General features: G+C 46.1%; 1 protein-coding gene across 1 annotated transcript in view; it reads left to right on the top strand.

Annotated features, from left to right (window-relative positions):
• The window catches only part of hmcn1 (hemicentin 1), a 213524-nt gene that overhangs the window by 188099 nt on the left and 5674 nt on the right, over window positions 1-19751 (top strand). The window contains exons 90-102 of the mRNA XM_041838786.2: window positions 558-728; window positions 970-1140; window positions 4793-4963; window positions 5072-5218; window positions 7685-7822; window positions 8010-8131; window positions 8397-8634; window positions 12823-12885; window positions 13130-13249; window positions 13900-14034; window positions 15076-15189; window positions 15323-15448; window positions 15601-15729. Of these exons, the coding sequence (XP_041694720.2) occupies window positions 558-728; window positions 970-1140; window positions 4793-4963; window positions 5072-5218; window positions 7685-7822; window positions 8010-8131; window positions 8397-8634; window positions 12823-12885; window positions 13130-13249; window positions 13900-14034; window positions 15076-15189; window positions 15323-15448; window positions 15601-15729 (1845 nt within the window). The remainder of the gene's footprint in view (window positions 1-557; window positions 729-969; window positions 1141-4792; window positions 4964-5071; window positions 5219-7684; window positions 7823-8009; window positions 8132-8396; window positions 8635-12822; window positions 12886-13129; window positions 13250-13899; window positions 14035-15075; window positions 15190-15322; window positions 15449-15600; window positions 15730-19751) is intronic.

Below are 19751 nucleotides of genomic sequence, written 5' to 3'. Positions count from 1 at the left end.
GACACTGTCCTGGTAAGGGGTGTGGGAACTAAGACACTGTCCTGGTAAGGGGTGTGGGAACTAAGACACTGTCCTGGTAAGGGGTGTGGGAACTAAGACACTGTCCTGGTAAATGGTGTGGGAATTAAAGGTGGACAGGGACAGTGCTGCTGTAGTTTAAGATGAGCTGTACTCTTTTTCACCTGGCCGATAAGAGTGAAAGGTGGTGGGACTACTACCAGATTGCTTATACCTATCAAATATTTTCAGAACTCAAGTGTTTAGGGGTGTAAGGGCTAGTGTTTAGAGTGTAGGGGCTAGTGTTTAGGGGTGTAGGGGCTATTGTTTAGAGTGTAGGGGCTAGTGTTTAGAGTGTAGGGGCTAGTGTTTAGAGTGTAGGGGCTAGTGTTTAGAGTGTAGGGGCTAGTGTTTAGAGTGTAGGGGCTAGTGTTTAGGGGTGTAAGGGCTAGTGTTTAGAGTGTAGGGGCTAGTGTTTAGGGGTGTAAGGGCTAGTGTTTAGAGTGTAGGGGCGAGGGGTTGATTTGGGATTGGGCCTGATTCTGACTCTTGCCCTCTAGTGGATGGGAAGTGGTCTTCGTGGGTGAGCTGGGGGGCCTGCAGTGTCTCCTGTGGGGGAGGAACCAGACAACGGACACGCCTCTGTGCCAGCCCCGCCCCCCAGCACAGGGGCAGGCAGTGTGAGGGTAACGACGTGCACATCGACTTCTGCAACAGTGATCCGTGCCCTGGTGAGTCGTGACATCCTTACTCCTCTTACAGTAACTCTTATCTCACCTGGTTCATCTGTCTCATCTACAGTGAGTTGCATTGATCAAGTGTTGCAGACATTTTGTGTGTACTGACTGAGATGCATCTCTCTCTCTCTCTCTCTCTCTCTCTCTCTCTCTCTCTCTCTCTCTCTCTCTCTCTCTCTCTCTCTCTCTCTCTCTTTCTCTCTCTCTCTCTCTCCCCTCTACCTCACCCTATTAGTTCATGGTAACTGGGGTCTGTGGAGTAGTTGGGGCAGCTGCAGCAGGACGTGTAATGGAGGACAGATGAAGCGCTACAGAACATGTGACAACCCCAGACCAGCCAATGGGGGCAGAGCATGTGCCGGGGCAGACTCACAGATCCAGAGGTGTAGCACAGCCAACTGCCCTGGTAAGTGTGTGTGTGGCAGACCTGGGTTCAAATGCATGTGTATTTGAGTATTTCTTATTTAAATACTATTTTTTCTGTGTATTTTAGTATTTTCAAATACACAACCCTAAACAAGTAGTTTTATTTGAGTATTTGAATGGTTATTTGTAAAAACCAAATAGTCGACCAAATTGTATTTGAAAGTATTTTCAAATACTATTTAAAAATACATGGGGTAAATGCATGGGGATGTATTTGAGTCAGTGTATTTTAGTATTTTGAAATACTTTCCAAGTGTATTTCCAAGACCGCTTTTCCAAGACGCTGGACAAGGCCCTCCACAGAGTACCCACAAATGACAAAATCTTGTTATTGGGTGACTTCAACGCAAGAGTGGGGAGAGACTGGCACCTCATAGACTACTTGATCAAAGCACGGGCACCTCATAGACTATGTGATTGTCAGGCGCTCTGATATCAAGGATGTCCTCATTACGTGAGCCATGGGAAGAGCGGAGTGCTGGACAGATCATCGGATGATCTTAACCAAGCTCAGAATGAAGGTTTGCCCAGCCATCCGCCTCAATAAGTCCACCAGAAAAGTCTGCATCGTGCTCGACTTCAGGTAACAGAGGCATGTAACAACCTATGTCGCTCTCTAGCAGGAAAAACTAGAAAACATTGAGACTCTCCTGAATGCAGAGGGGTCCAATTGACGACAAATGGTCCCCCCTGAGGACATCACTCTACGAGTCAGCGGCCCACTCCGTCGGCTACAGCAGCAAGAAACATCATGACTGGTTCAATGAAAAGTCCACGTACACCTCCACCCTACTGTCAGCATGCACAAGGTACATAAAGCCACACTCAACAACGTCTGAGGCCCTCAAAAAGCAATGGCAAGAGCAGCAGAGGGGGGCACAGATTGCTCTACGACATCTACAAAATGAGTGGTGGATCTCCAAAGCACAAGAAATCCAATCTTGTGCGGGCAGATATGACATGTACAACATTTATGATGCCCTGAAGACCACCCACGGCCCATGAAGTTGCTCTCTCTGTCCCCTCAGAAGTGCAGATGGGTCCACGCTCATAAAGGACCAAACTAAGATAGTCCAGAGGTGGAGTGAACACTTTGAAGCCTTCTTAAACCAGCTGTACCCAGTTGACTACTCAGTCTGGAGGAGCCCTTAAACCCTGCCCACCATCCAGAGCCTTAATCTCCCACCCACCTTTTCTGAGGTCTGCGCCTCCCTCAGGCCACTGAAGAACAACAAAACTCCTGGACCTGACTCCATCCCTGCTGAGATCCTAAAACAGGGAGGCTATCTCTGTACCAGAGCAGTTCGCCTGTTCATCTCTGAGATATGGAGACAAGAGAGCAGCCCCCATCAATGGAGGGATACAAACATTGTCTCCATATACAAAAACAAGGGGAACAAATCCCATCTGCTGCAACAGCAGGGGCATATCCCTCCATGCAGTTGCTGGCAAAGTCCTGGCGAAGATTATGCTCCGCAGACTCATCAACATCATCACTGACCTGCTACCGGAGTCCCAGTGTGGCTTCAGAAAGAACAGAAGCACGGTGGACATGATCTTCAGTCCACACCAACTGCAGGAAAAGTGCAGTGAACAGAAACAAGACCTGTTCATGGCCTTTGTGGACCTCTCCAAAGCCTTCAACACAGTACACCGTTATCTCCTTTGGAAGGTCCTCCTGCAGCATGGCTGCCCTGGGAAATTTGTGAACACGGGATGGTGGACAGTTCCATGAGGGGATGGTGGACAGTTCCATGAGGGGATGGTGGACAGTTCCATGAAGGGATGGTGGACAGTTCCATGAGGGTATGGTGGACAGTTCCATGAAGGGATGGTGGACAGTTCCATGAAGGGAAGGTGGACAGTTCCATGAGGGGATGGTGGACAGTTCCATGAAGGGATGGTGGACAGTTCCATGAAGGGATGGTGGACAGTTCCATGAGGGGATGGTGGACAGTTCCATGAAGGGATGGTGGACAGTTCCATGAAGGGATGGTAGACAGTTCCATGAAGGGATGGTGGACAGTTCCATGAGGGGATGGTGGACAGTTCCATGAGGGGATGGTGGACAGTTCCATGAAGGGATGGTGGACAGTTCCATGAAGGGATGGTGGACAGTTCCATGAGGGGATGGTGGACAGTTCCATGAGGGGATGGTGGACAGTTCCATGAAGGGATGGTGGACAGTTCCATGAGGGGATGGTGGACAGTTCCATGAAGGGATGGTGGACAGTTCCATGAAGGGATGGTGGACAGTTCCATGAAGGGATGGTGGACAGTTCCATGAAGGGATGGTGGACAGTTCCATGAGGGGATGGTGGACAGTTCCATGAAGGGATGGTGGAGAGTTCCATGAGGGGATGGTGGACAGTTCCATGAGGGGATGGTGGCCAGAGTAACAGTTGGCAGTCAGCAGTCTGAACCCTTTGAAGTTGGCACTGGTGTGAGTCAAGGGTGTGTCACAACACTCCTGCACAAGGACATTGAAACAGAGAGTGGGGTGACCCTGGACTTCAGATTGGACGGGAACCTCTTCAACATTAGGAGGCTCCAAGCTGACACAAAGCTCAAATCTGAATGCGTACTTGAGCTCCAGTAGGCGGATGATTGCACTCTTGTGGCACATACCCCAGAAGCTCTACAAGCCACCCTCACAGCAGCTGTGAGAGCATACAGCAGAATGGAGCTGTCTGTTTACATCCCAAACAGAGGTCCTATGTCAGTGATCATCTGATCCTCTACCTGAAACACATTCTCCATCTCAGACTCCTCCCTGGCCATTGTACCACACTCTAAATATCCTGGAAGCATCCTCTCGGAAGACTGCAACATCGACCAGGATATCCAGAATCGGGTCAAACAGGCCTCCTCCTCGAACGGCTAAGGAAGAGGTTTTTTAACAACAGCAACCTGCACCTAAACACCAAAGTTGCTGTCTATCAGGCAGTGTTTGTATCTACACTCCTTTATGGATGTGAAACATGGACAGTTTACAGCCGACACTTAGAACAACTGGAGTCCTTTGACATAAAAGGCCTCCAGCGCATTTTTAAAGTGACCTGGCAGGACCGTGTTCCGCACTTAGAGATCCTACAAAGAACCAAATGCAGGAGCATTGAGGTGTCCATCACATACCACCAGCTTAGATGGCTCGGCCATGCCATCCGGGTACCAGAGGATCGCCTGCCACGAAAGAGGCTGTACGGACAGCTACAACTGGGCTGTCTTCTAAACAAATTCAGTCTCTCTCACTACAACTGGGCCGTCTCTCTGCAGGTGGGCAGAAAAAAAGCAGCTATAAAGGACAAACTGAAGACATCACTAAAGAAGTGTGGGATAAACCCTGCCTCCCTCCAGACTGTTGCTGCGGAGTGCAGTTGGCCGAGGAAATAAAGGACTGAACGTAGCCTGGCTAAGCGACAGAGAAGGCATATGACAATGCCTGCACCGGCCTCAACGGGACAGGCCTTTGTGCGCATCCCGCCTCGGATTATACAGTCATCAGTGAACCCACAAGCAGTAGTGGAAGTCATCATCGGATACAACGGACTACCTTAAGTAAGCGTGTGTGTGCGCGTGCATGCTCTGTCATCACTGTTGTGTATCTTTATATGTATGTGTGTGTTTTGCAGTGGATGGCAATTGGGGAGCGTGGCAGCCCTGGGGAGAATGCTCCGCCTCCTGTGCGGGCGGAGAGAGAACTCGAGACAGACTCTGTAATAACCCGTCGCCTAGCAACGAGGGCCGCCCCTGCCCAGGAGACTCCAACCAGCTGTCCAGGTGTAACGGCCAAGCGTGTCCAGGTAAGGTGTGTGGAATAGTGTGTGTGTGTGTGCATGGCATGGCATGTGTGTGTTTGGCATATGCGTGCCTGTGTGTGCACTAAACCTGTTCACTCTCTTGTCTCCCAGGCGGGCCTCAGAAGGCGAGAGGTGGCATCATAGGGAACATTAACGACGTGGAGTTTGGAATCGCCATCCTCAACGCCACCATCTCTGACAACCAGTCAGGAGGCAGAGTTATACAAGCCACCATCTCCAATGTGCCCCGGAGCCTGGGTTAGTTAATAGGCATTATGACATTGAGTTCAATATGTACCCTGTAGATCAGGGGTGTCAAACGTACGGCCCGCGGGCCGGATCAGGCCCGCAAACGGGTTTAATCCGGCCCGCGAGATGATTTCGGGAAAAAAAAGAAAAAAAACGTTTTTTTTTTTTTTAAGTATAAAAATGCGCTGCAATTTTTCAATAAAATAAACTGCTGTTCCAATTGCGGCCACTGGATGGCGCAATAGCAATTGTGTTAAGCAAGCAAACTGTTTATACCGGGGCAGAGCAAGTAGTTCAAGCACGTGCAGCCAATGAGCTACTTTGTTTTGTCCGCAATATTTATTACGGCTTCTACTTTTAACATTATGTGCTTTGGCACCCTCATTGCCCCAATATGTCTCTGTCAAAAAAGAGAAAAGTGGACGCAGAGTGCAGAGTGTTCCAAGAAAAATTGTCATCCTATTTAATCACGGAATTGAATGGGAAAGCTGTATGTTTGGTGTGTTCAGAGCATGTTGCAGTGCTGAAAGAATATAACCTTCGTCGCCACTATGTGAGTCTTCATGCCGACAAATATGACAACTTTCAAGGACAGCGGAGATGAGAGAAGGTGAATGAACTGTTGGCGGGTCTGAAGAAACAGCAGTCTGTGTTTACTCACAGCCGAGACATCAGTGACGCTGCAGTGAAAGCTAGCTACCTCATTGCTAATGAAATCGCAGTGGCTTCAAAACCATTTAGTGAGGGTGAATTTGTAAAAACATGCATGATGAAGGCAGCGGAGATTGTGTGCCCTGAAAAGCGGCAGGCTTTTGCAAATATCAGCCTGACAAGAAACACAGTTGCAGACAGGATTTCCGATCTTTCAGTGGATTTGAACAGCCAGTTGAAGCAAAAAGTAAAGTCATTTATTGCGTTTTCGGTTGCAATTGATGAAAGCACGGACATTACAGATGTTGCACAACTGGCCATTTTTTCATCCACGGAGTTGATGACACATTGACCGTCACGAGGAGTTCGTGGAGTTGGTGCCGATGACAGATACAACGACAGCAGCTGATATTTTTACCGCACTCGTCGGCGCGCTGGACAGGGTCGGAGTGGACTGGTCCCGCGCTGTCAGCCTGGCTACAGATGGTGCGCCCTCAATGATCGGGAAAAAAGCAGGCGTTGTGACAAAGTTCAGAGAGAAAGTGCAATCTGCAAATGGAGGATGTGATTTTTTGACTTTTCACTGTATTTTGCACCAGGAGGCTTTGTGTTGCAAGTCATTAAAGATGGATAACGTCATGAAGGTGGTCATCCAAACTGTTAATTTCATCCGATCCAGAAGCCTGAATCACCGTCAGTTTGACAGCCTTCTCAGAGAGAAAGACCACATCTATGGCCTGCCATACCACACTGAGGTAAGATGGTTAAGCCGAGGTGCTGTGCTGAGGCGTTTCTTTGATTTACGAGAAGAAATTGAACAGTTCATGGAAGAAAAGGGCAAACCAGTGTTAGAATTTCATTCCGCAGAATGGATGCCGGACCTTGCATTTATGGTGGATGTTACAGAGCACCTGAATAACTTGAACAAACAGCTGCAAGGGCGCAACAAAGTTGTCACGCAGTATTATGACAGCATACGTTCTTTCAAGTTGAAGCTGTCATTGTGGGAGACGCAACTTGCCGGTGGTGATGCAGCTCACTTCCCCTGTCTGAAAAATGTGTGCGCGACCCAACATGTGGCAGACATGAAGCGGTTCAAAGATAAAATAACTGGACTGTTACGGGAGTTTGAGCAACGCTTTCAGATTTATGTTTATATGTTTTTATGTTGATGTGCTATTGTTTTTAATTGATTTTATTTTATTTGTATATTTAACCTATTCTTGACTCTGTGGTTCTTGCACTTGTTTGGGGAACAGGATTTCATTATTTTTATCAACATTTCTGCCTGAGAAATGACACCCTGATATAGTTCTGTGATCTGTGAAACAGTTCTGTTAATCACTGAGGCATTGTGTGTTTGTGTGTTCTTTTTCTTTAGAATTTTCAAATAAACTTGACGTGTTTTATGATTAATAGTGATGTTGTGCTTGTACTATTTTGGACACACTGTCCTCAGGCTCCAGCTTTATGTTGTATGTTGATCGTATTAAAACAAAGAAAACAATCTGAAGTTGTTGTTTTTAAGTTATATATACCATGATTTTTCCGGTCCGGCCCACTTGGGAATAGATTTTCCTCCATGTGGCCCCTGGGCTAAAATGAGTTTGACACCCCTGCTGTAGATTATCTATGGTATGTTAAGTATATAAAGATGCAGGGTGTAGTTGTTTCTAAGCACAGATGAGATAACAGATTCAGGTTTATTTTGTCACGTAGGCAAGTGCTGCACTAATTGACCCCAGTTCAAAGGAATCACCCTGTTTCAAATCAAAGTCTTCTTGAATGACCCCTGACCTGACCTCACCTGTTGACCCCATGCAGGCCCAGCTATGAGGAAGCTGATCTCCATCCTGAACCCCATCTACTGGACCACAGCTCAGGAGCTAGGGGAGGCGGTGAACGGCTACTCTCTGACCGGAGGAGTCTTCAGACGGGAGACACAGGTGGAGTTCGCCACAGGTGAGAAGAGGAAGAGTTTGGATCTGTGTGTGTGTGTGTTGTGTGCGTTGTGTGTGCATGCTTGTGTGTGTGTGTGTGTGTGTGTTTGTGTGTCAACTAATATCACCAGATGGGATAACAGGTATTACCATAGAGACCAGAGAATAAAGGGTTTCAGTCATTATAAAGCGTCATCTTTGTCCACCAGGTGAGATCCTGCGGATGACCCATGTGGCTAGGGGGCTGGACTCAGACGGAGCACTGCTATTGGATATCGTGCTGAATGGACACATCCTGCAGCTGCCATCTAATGCTGCCATTAGCGTCAAGGTAACAGAGCACACAGCGCCAGACGTATTACACATACCGTACACACCCCATGTTATCACCCTCGCATAGGGAAAGTCCTTATTTGAGATCTGAAGTGTAACTTAAATCTTTGCTGTAGATTATCTTTGAGTAACATACACAGATCTCAAGTTTGGCCTATAATGACAAACTATGATAACCACACTACAGATCACGATCAAACAGTTTAAATGACTTACTTGTTGGCTAAGGCTTACCCATGCTGGCTGTTGTTCATCTGACCCAGGACTACACAGAGGACTACATTCAGACTGGTCCAGGCCAGCTGTATGCTCTATCCACCCGGATGTTCAGTATTGACCGGGTCAGTGTGCCCTACTCCTGGAACCACACCATCACCTACGACCCTGACAAGGGAAAGATGCCGTACCTGGTGGAGACGCTCCATGCCTCGGCCATCAGCGCCCACTACCATCCCCTAGAGGAGGTCCTGGAATACAAGATCCACGCCACCATCGCCAAGGGTGAGACTTTAAAGTCCTTGTATTTCTCTCTCTATCTATATATATTTACAGTTGAAGTCGGATGTTTACATACACTTAGGTTGGAGTCATTAAAACTCGTTTTTCAACCACTCCACAAATTTCTTGTTAACAAACTATAGTTTTGGCAAGTCGGTTAGGACATCTACTTTGTGCATGACACAAGTAATTTTTCCAACAATTGTTTACAGACAGATTATTTAACTTATAATTCACTGTATCACAATTCCAGTGGGTCAGAAGTTTACTAAGTTGACTGTGCCTTTAAACAGCTTGGAAAATTCCAGAAAATGATGTCATGGCTTTAGAAGCTTCTGATAGGCTAATTAACATCATTTGATTCAATTGGAGGTGTACCTGTGGATGTATTTCAAGGCCTACCTTCAAACTCAGTGCCTCTTTGCTTGACACCATGGGAAAATCAAAAGAAATCAGCCAAGACCTCAGAAAACAAATTGTAGACCTCCACAAGTCTGATTCATCCTTGGGAGCAATTTCCAAACGCCTGAAGGTACCACGTTCATCTGTACAAACAATAGTACGCAAGTATAAACACCATGGGAACACGCAGTCGTCATACCGCTCATGAAGGAGACACGTTCTGTCTCCTAGAGATGAACATACTTTGGTGCGAAAAGTGCAAATCAATCCCAGAACAACAGCAAAGGACCTTGTGAAGATGCTGGAGGAAACAGGTACAAAAGTATCTATATCCACAGTCAAACGAGTCCTATATCGACATAACCTGAAAGGCCGCTCAGCAAGGAAGAAGCCACTGTTCCAAAACTGCCATAAAAAAGCCAGACTACGGTTTGAAACTGCACAAGGGGACAAAGATTGTACTTTTTGGAGAAATGTCCTCTGGTCTGATGAAACAAAAATAGAACTGTTTGGCCATAATGACCATCGTTATGTTTGGAGGAAAAAGGAAGTTGTTTGCAAGCCGAAGAACACCATCCCAACCGTGAAGCACGGGGGTGGCAGCATCATCCTGTGGGGGTGTTTTGCTGCAGGAGGGACTGGTGCACTTCACAAAATAGATGGCATCATGAGGAAGGAAAATTATGTGGATATATTGAAGCAAAATCTCAAGACATCAGTCAGGAAGTTAAAGCTTGGTCGCAAATGGGTCTTCCAAATGACCCCAAGCATACTTCCAAAGTTGTGGCAAAATGGCTTAAGGACAACAAAGTCAAGGTATTGGAGTGGCCATCACAAAGCCCTGACGTCAATCCTATAGAACATTTGTGGGCAGAACTAGCAGAAAAAACTTTTAAAAAACTGAAAAAGCGTGTGCGAGCAAGGAGGCCTACAAACCTGACTCAGTTACACCAGCTCTGTCAGGAGGAATGGGCCAAAATTCACCCAACTTATTGTGGGAAGCTTGGGGAATACCCAAAACGTTTGACCCAAGTTAAACAATTTAAAGGCAATGCTACCAAATACAGTGAGGGAAAAAAGTATTTGATCCCCTGCTGATTTTGTACGTTTGCCCACTGACAAAGACATGATCAGTCTATAATTTTAATGCTAGGTTTATTTGAACAGTGAGAGACAGAATAACAACAAAAAAATCCAGAAAAACGCATGTCAAAAATGTTATATAAATTGATTTGCATTTTAATGAGGGAAATAAGTATTTGACCCCTCTGCAAAACACGACTTAGTACTTGGTGGCAAAACCCTTGTTGGCAATCACAGAGTTCAGACGTTTCTTATAGTTGGCCACCAGGTTTGCACACATCTCAGGAGGGATTTTGTCCCACTCCTCTTTGCAGATCTTCTCCAAGTCATTAAGGTTTTGAGCCTGACGTTTGGCAACTCGAACCTTCAGCTCCCTCCACAGATTTTCTATGGGATTAAGGTCTGGAGATTGGCTAGGCCCCTCCAGGACCTTAATGAGCTTCTTCTTGAGCCACTCCTTTGTTGCCTTGGCCGTGTGTTTTGGGTCATTGTCATGCTGGAATACCCATCCACGACCCATTTTCAATGCCCTGGCTGAGGGAAGGAGGTTCTCACCCAAGATTTGATGGTACATGGCGCCGGCCATCGTCCCTTTGATGCGGTGAAGTAGTCCTGTCCCCTTAGCAGAAAAACACCCCCAAAGCACAATGTTTCCACCTCCATGTTTGACGGTGGGGATGGTGTTCTTGGGGTCATAGGCAGCATTCCTCCTCCTCCAAACACGGCGAGTTGAGTTGATGCCAAAGAGCTCGATTTTGGTCTCATCTGACCACAACACTTTCACCCAGTTCTCCTCTGAATCATTCAGATGTTCATTGGCAAACTTCAGACGGGCCTGTATATGTGCTTTCTTGAGCAGGGGGACCTTGCGGGCGCTGCAGGATTTCAGTCCTTCACGGCGTAGTGTGTTACCAATTGTTTTCTTGGTGACTATGGTCCCAGCTGCCTTGAGATCATTGACAAGATCCTCCTGTGTAGTTCTGGGCTGATTCCTCACCATTCTCATGATCATTGCAACTCCACGAGGTGAGATCTTGCATGGAGCCCCAGGCCGAGGGAGATTGACAGTTCTTTTGTGTTTCTTCCATTTGCGAATAATCACGCCAACTGTTGTCACCTTCTCACCAAGCTGCTTGGCGATGGTTTTGTAGCCCATTCCAGCCTTGTGTAGGTCTACAATCTTGTCTCTGACATCCTTGGAGAGCTCTTTGGTCTTGGCCATGGTGGAGAGTTTGGAATCTGATTGATTGATTGCTTCTGTGGACAGGTGTCTTTTATACAGGTAACAAACTGAGATTAGGAGCACTCCCTTTAAGAGTGTGCTCCTAATCTCAGCTCGTTACCTGTATAAAAGACACCTGGGAGCCAGAAATCTTTCTGATTGAGAGGGGGTCAAATACTTATTTCCCTCATTAAAATGCAAATCAATTTATAACATTTTTGACATGCGTTTTTCTGGATTTTTTTGTTGTTATTCTGTCTCTCACTGTTCAAAAAAACCTACCATTAAAATTATAGACTTATCATTTCTTTGTCAGTGGGCACACGTACAAAATCAGCAGGGGATCAAATACTTTTTTCCCTCACTGTACTAATTGAGTGTATGTAAACTTCTGACCCACTGGGAATGTGATGAAAGAAATAAAAGCTGAAATAAATAATTCTCTCTACTATTGTTCTGACATTTCACATTCTTAAAATAAAGTGGTGATCCTAACTGACCTAAGACAGGGAATTTTTACTAGGATTAAATGTCAGGAATTTTGAAAAACTGAGTTTAAATGTAGTTGGCTAAGGTGTATGTACACTTCCGACTTCAACTGTATATACTGTACCTTCCTATTATTGAGTTGCTCCGCCCCTTTTGCCCTCAGAACAGCCTCAATTCGTCGGGGCATGGACTGTACAAGGTGTCGAAAGCATTCCACAGGGATGCTGGCCCATGTTTACTCCAATGCTTCCCACAATTGTGTCAAGTTGGCTGGATGTCCTTTGGTTGGTGGACCATTCTTGATACACACGAGAAACTGCTGAGCGTGAAAAACCCAGCAGCGTTGCAGTTCTTGACACACTCAAATCGGTGCGCCTGGCACCTACTACCATATCCTGTTCAAAGACACTTAAAGCTTTTGTCTTGCCCATTCACCCTCTGAATGGCACACATACACAATCCATGTCTCTATTGTCTCAAAGCTTAAAAAATCCTTCTTTAACCTGTCTCCTCCCCTTCATCTACACTGATTGAAGTGGATTTAACAAGTGACATTAATAAGGGATCATAGCTTTCACCTGGTCAATCTATGTCATGGAAAGACATAGACTGTTCCTAATGTTTTGTACATTCAGTGTATACAGTATCTATACACTACATATCATTTCCACTTCACAATAGCAGCACTTACAGTTGACCGGGGCAGCTCTAGCAGGGCAGAAATTTGACAAACTGACTTGTTGGAAAGGTGGCATCCTATGATGGTGCCATGTTGAAAGTCACTGAGCTCTTCAGTACAGGCCATTCTACTGCCAATGGTTGTCTATGGAGATTGCATGGCTGTGTGCTCAATTTTATACACCTGTCAGCAACGGGTGTGGCTGAAATAGCCAAATCCACTAGTTTGAAGGTGTCCACATACATGTAGTGTATATATCGATCTCTCTCTCTCTCTATCTCTCTCTCTAACGTAACAACCTTATCCATATTGTCAGGTGATCGTAGTAACCAGTGTCCCCATGGCTTCAGGCTGGACCCTGCAGGACCCTACTGTGCAGGTAATCATGACAATCCTCTTATTTTGGTAGTCTGTCTTCTCAACATGGGGAGTTTGTCCACACCTCTGTTCAGGCTGGAGCAGTTGACGTTGTTATGTTCAGTGGAGATTCACTTAAATTCACAATTTGTCTTGAGAAACGATAAGAAACATTATTTAAAACAGTAAATGGCAGACTATCAGTCCTAGCTCATGTCAATACCCACGTTGAGTATAACATTGTTATTGTTTGTGTTGTGATTCAGATGAGGACGAGTGTAAGGAGAGGAACCCGTGTTCTCACGTCTGTCACAATGCCATGGGAACCTACTATTGCTCCTGTCCCCGAGGACTCACCATCTCAGCTGACGGCAGGACCTGCCAGGGTACACACACACACACACACACACACACACACACACACACACACACACACACACACGCCACACACACACACGCCACACACACACACACACACACACACACACACACACACACACACACACACACACACACACACACACACACACACACACACACACACACACACACACACACACACACACACACACACACGCCACACACACACACACACACACACACACACACACACACACACACACACACACACACACACACACACACACACACACACACACACACACACACACACACACACACACACACACACACACACACACACACACACACACACACACACTATGGGCTGGATTCAATCCGTATCGCGGGAGATCCGTGTAAAAATGTAAAGGTAATTTCCAATTGAGCCGACATATGCAGCGTTTACTGTGAATGCAGCCTCCGCGAATGCGGGAAAATTGCCTTTAAATTTCAATGGAGCTATAAAGCGGATCTTCCGCGATACATCTGTGATACGGATTGAATCCAGCCCTATGTATACTGAAAAACAAATACCTATTTCATTCCTCCGTACAACCACCTTTACTTGCATATAATCCCTGCCTTTGTTTAAAGACTTAATGTCTAATGATTCCCCCTCTCTCTATGTTCTCAGACATTGATGAGTGTTCTCTGGGCGGGCACATGTGCCATGACGGGGAGGACTGTGAGAACACCATTGGCTCTTACCGCTGTGTGATGCGCTGTGGGCGGGGCTTCAGAAGGACCGCCGATGGACACAGTTGCAAAGGTTACACTCATTTCCATTTTGAAGATTGTCAGTAGCTAATACAGTATATTAAGTGTCATTACTATGTAGGGCTGTTGTGGTGACCGCATTACCGTCACACCGGCAGTCATGAGTCATGACCGCAGTAAAATTCTATGTGACGGTTGAGTCACGGTAATCTCTGGACATGCGTTGGTAGTACCCAACTTGCTAACGATCATCAGCTCGCTAATGGCCTGGTACTCAGGGCTCTATTGTCCCTCTAACCATCAGGTCGCTAATGGCCTGGTACTCAGGGCTCTATTGTCCCTCTAACCACTCTGACATCAATGCAAATGTTATGGAAAATCACATCAAACAGGATGTGCTTTTAAAACTCACCTCACCTCACTATAGTTCTGTGTATGTTTGGATTTCTAAGGCATTTTAAGGTTTGTATCATTCACAACTAAAGTTGCCAAATAACTCTAAATCTAGTGTATAGGGCCTGTTTCAAATGATCACTTTTACACTCAATATAGCCACTTCACATGCACACGCTCCTCCGGAATGGGAAAAAAAATATTTATATTTTATTCAACTAAGTTCAATTATAATCTTCTTACTATAAAATCATATAATATAAAATAATGGCATGGGACTTAAGCATATCTTGTCAGCTAAATGAACAATCATACAGCCTATGGCATGGAGCATAGCCAGATAACATACAGTAGGCCAACTCATATTCTGTTCTTCTGAAATACATTTTCTTCATATCATAATGTTTCTTTAGACCGCCTAAAATAAAAAAGGGATTTATTGTGATGGTGTATATTCAATGTATTTATTATACTTTTTTAAATGTAGATGTTCTTAAAGCGCGCATCAGCAGCTTTTATGCATTGAGGCCTGGAGATGGTAAACGTGTTTATGTGTGGAAACGTTCAATTGCCGTGAGACGGGCAGTCTTTTGCATGACAACAACCGGCTGCCAAAATGTCATGACTGCCACAGCCCCATGTATGTATAAAGCTATTTCCAAGCTGTAATTGTATTATTTGATTTTGGTTCATTTTCAAGATATTAATGAGTGCCAGGAGTCTAACCCGTGTAACCAGCACTGTCTGAACACCATCGGTAGCTACCGCTGTGCCTGTGAGCCCGGGTACCAACTCAGGAACCGCCGCTGTATAGGTGAGCACAGTACACTACAGATTGGGTCGGCACAATAGTCTGAAAAGGTTTTTGATGGTTTCAGTTCTGGACCTGACCTTTTTCTCTCTCGCTCTCGCCCTCTCTCTCTCTCTCGCCCTCTCTCTTTCATCAGACATAAATGAGTGCAGACAAAGGGTGTGTCGTTCAGACCAGCAGTGTAAGAACATGCGGGGAAGCTACAGCTGTATTGACCTGTGCCCTGCTGGCATGACCAAAGGTGCCAACGGGACGTGTGTGGGTAAGCGTGCCAGAACTGGGCATCAGCCCCTTCATATCTCACCCTTACACCACTTCTTAAGACACTATTCAAAACTGAAAGGAGGATTCTGTGTCCAGTAGATCTGAGTATAACATACTCTAAATGTTTAAAGAAAAGGCTTCTCCCTGTAGATATAGATGAATGCAGAGACGGGACCCACCAGTGCAGATACAACCAGATCTGTGAGAACAGAAGAGGCAGCTACCATTGTACCTGCCCCAGGGGCTATCGCTCTCAGGGTGTAGGACGTCCCTGTGTGGGTACGTACCCCCTCTACCCCCAAACCCCGTCACCCACTACCCCTCACCCACTACCTCTCACCCACTACCCTATCCCCTCACCCACTACACCTCTCCCCGGGCCTCAGCTTCCCTGCTTCTGCACGCATACCTCTCTTCTCTCTCCCTCTCTCTCTCTCCCTCCATTTCTCTCCTTCCCTCCATCTCTCTCCCTCCATCTCTCTCTCTCTCTCCCTCCATCTCTCTCTCCCCCCTCCCCCCATCTCTCCCCTTCCCTCCATCTCTCCCCCTCCCTCCATCTCTCTCTCTCCAACTCTCTCCCTCCATCTCTCCCTCTCTCTCCCAGTCCCTGCTCAAAGCTGCAGTAATACCCCAGCCAGCTGTGGCATCACATCCTCCCTCCGCCTTTCTAATGCTAATGTGGCTAAAGAATTGTTGTCTTCTGTGGAAATCCCTTACTATCATAAAAAGAAGATGAGCACTTGGTACTGAGTGGATGTGTAGTTAGAGTGTGAACACATAAACACAGGGTTAACAGCAAGGTAAGGAGGAAGGAAAGGGACCTGTCATTAAACTGTCTGTCTGTCGTCACAAGGCTAGCACCTCTCTCTCCCTCTTGGCTCTGTCACTCTTACACCTTTGACCTTTTGACCTTTCACTCTGGGTTGCACCCGACCTGGGGTCGCTATGCTTTGTAATGTAACTCACTGTCTCTGTCCGTACCCCCTGTGACATCATCAACACTGGACACTGATGTCTACTCTGTACCTACCTACCTGTACAATTTGAACATTTTGTTGCATCAAATTGGATAAACAGTATGTTGCATTTAAATTTCAAGTGGCAACATTTTAACTGAGCACCATAGTGAGTTAAGAGACTATTTGGCAAACCTGAAAAAGTATGTATTTAAAATATATACAGATGTAGGGCTTTATGCAATCCGTATCGCGCAAGTTCCGCGTTACAGCGTGATTGGAATTTAAAGGCAATGTTCCCACTTTAGCGGAGATTGCATTCACGGTAAACGCTGCATATGTCGACTCAATAGAAAATTACCTTCAAATGTCTAGCGCACAATTTGTAACGATTCAGCGATACAGATTGAATAGAGCCCTTCGATTGTATTTCATTCAAGCATTCTTGTTTGGTGTGAGATGTAATGTATTCATTCTCTCATTGAAAAAGTTCAAAGCCACTTTTAGACTTTTAAGCTTAATACACTTCATGGACTCTGTGTGCTATAATAGTATTTAACATGATTTTTAAATGACTACCCCATCTCTGTACCCCACACATACAATTACCTGTAAGGTCCCTCATGCCTTAGGGACATGATATGTATTGTCATACAGTGCATTGAGAAAGTATTCAGACCCCTTTACTTTTTCCACATTTTGTTACGTTACAGCCTTCTTCTAAAATTGATGAGATTTGTATTGATTTAATCCATCTACACACAATACCCCATAATGACAAAGCGAAAACAGGTTTTTAGAAACGTTTGCAAATGTATTAAAAATAAAAAACAGAAATACCTTATTTACATAAGTATTCAGACCCTTTGCTATGAGACTCGAAATTGAGCTCAGGTGCATCCTGTTTCCATTGATCATCCTTGAGCACTAAGACCACACTCAATGAACTGTATACGGCCATAAGCAAACAGGAAAACGCTCATCCAGAGGCGGCACTCCTAGTGGCCGGGAACTTTAATGCTGGGAAACTTAAATCCGTTTTACCTAATTTCTACCAGCATGTTAAATGTGCAACCAGAGGGAAAAAACTCTAGACCACCTTTACTACACACACAGAGACGCGTACAAAGCTCTCCCTCGCCCTCCATTTAGCAAATCTGACCATAATTATATCCTGCTTACAAGCAAAAACTAAAGCAGGAAGCATCAGTGACTCGGTCAATAAAAAAGTGGTCAGATGAAGCAGATGCTAAGGTGCAGGACTGTTTTGCTAGCACAGACTGGAATATGTTCCGGGATTCTTTCGATGTCATTGAGGAGTATACCACATTGTTCACTGGCTTCATCAATAAGTGCATCGATGATGTTGTCACCACAGTACATACCCCAACCAGAAGCCATGGATTACAGGCAACATCTGCACTGAGCTAAAGGGTAGAGCTGCCGCTTTCAAGGAGCGGGACTCTAACCAAGAAGCTTATAAGAAATCCCGCTATGCCCTCCGACGAACCATCAAACAGGCAAAGCGTCAATACAGGACTAAGATTGAATCGTACTACACCGGCTCCGACGCTCGTCGGATGTGGCAGGGCTTGCAAACTATTACAGACTACAAAGGGAAGCACAGCCGCGAGCTGCCCAGTGACACGAGCCTACCAGACGAGCTAAATTACTTCTATGCTTGCTTCGAGGCAAGTAACACTGAAACATGCATGAGAGCATCAGCTGTTCCGGACGACTGTGTGATCACGCTCTCCGTAGCCGATGTGAGTAAGACCTTTAAACAGGTCAACATTCACAAGGCTGCAGGGCCAGACAGATTACCAGGACGTGTACTCTGAGCATGCGCTGACCAACTGGCATTTGTCTTCACTGACATTTTCAACCTCTCCCTGTCGGAATCTGTAATACCAACATGTTTCAAGCAGACCACCATAGTCCCTGTGCCCAACACTAAGGTAACCTGCCTAAATGACTATCGACCCCTAGCACTTACGTCTGTAGCCATGAAGTGCTTTGAAAGGCTGGTCATGGTTCACATCAACACCATTATCCCAGAAACCCTAGACCCACTCCAATTTGCATACCGCTCCAACAGATCCACAGATGATGCAATCTCTATTGCACTCCACACTGCCCTTTCACACCTGGACAAAAGGAACACATATGTGAGAATGCTATTAATTGACAACAGCTCAGTGTTCAACACCATAGTGCCCTCAAAGCTCATCACTAAGCTAAGGACCCTGGGACTAAACACCTCCCTCTGCAACTGGATCCTGGACTTCCTGACGTGCCGCCCCCAGGTGGTTAGGGTAGGTAACAACACATCCGCCACGCTGATCTTCAACACGGGGGCCCCTCAGGGGTGTGTGCTCAGTTCCCTCCTGTACTCCCTGTTCACTCATGACTGCATGGCTAGTCATGACTCCAACACCATCATTAAGTTTGCCGATGACACAACATTGGTAGATCACCGACAACGACGAGACAGCCTATAGGGAGGAGGTCAGAGACCTGGCCTTGTGGTGCCAGGACAACAACCTTTCCCTCAACGTGATGAAGACAAAGGAGATGATTGTGGACTACAGGAAAAAGAAGAGGACCAAGCACGCCCCCATTCTCATCGATGGGGCTTTAGTGGAGCAGGTTGAGAGCTTCAAGTTCCTTGGTGTCCACATCACCAACAAACTAACATGGTCAAAGCACACCAAGACAGTTGTGAAGAGGGCATGACAAAACCTATTCCCCCTAAGGAGACTGAAAAGATTTGGCATGGGTCCTCAGATCCTCAAAAGGTTCTACAGCTGCATCATCAAGAGCATCCTGACTGGTTGCATCACAGCCTGGTATGGCAACTGCTCGGCCTCCGACCGCAATGCACTACAGAGGGTAGTGCGTACGGCCCAGTACATCACTGGGGCCAAGCTTCCTGCCATCCAGGACCTCTATACCAGGCGGTGTCAGAGGAAGACCATAAAAATTGTCAAAGACTCCAGCCACCCTAGTCATAGACTGTTCTCTCTGCTACCACACGGCAAGCGGTACCGTAGTGCCAAGTCTAGGTCCAAGAGGCTTCTAAACAGCTTCTACCCCCAAACCATAAGACTCCTGAACATCTAATCAAATGGCTACCCAGACTATTTGCATTGCATTGTATTTTTTTGGTATTCTTTCTTAAAATTGCATTGTTGGTTAAGGTCTACACCTGTTGTATTCGGCGCATGTGACAAATAACATTTGATTTGGAATCACCAAGTCTTCCTAGATCTGGCCAAACTGAACAATCGGGGGAGAAGGGCCTTGGTCAGGGTGGTGACCAAGAACCTGATGGTCACTCTGACA

This window comes from Coregonus clupeaformis, chromosome 20, assembly GCF_020615455.1.
Source record: "Coregonus clupeaformis isolate EN_2021a chromosome 20, ASM2061545v1, whole genome shotgun sequence".
NCBI lineage: Eukaryota > Metazoa > Chordata > Actinopteri > Salmoniformes > Salmonidae > Coregonus > Coregonus clupeaformis.
The sequence above is the reverse complement of the archived record's forward strand: the minus strand, read 5'-3'. Positions and strand labels throughout refer to the sequence as shown.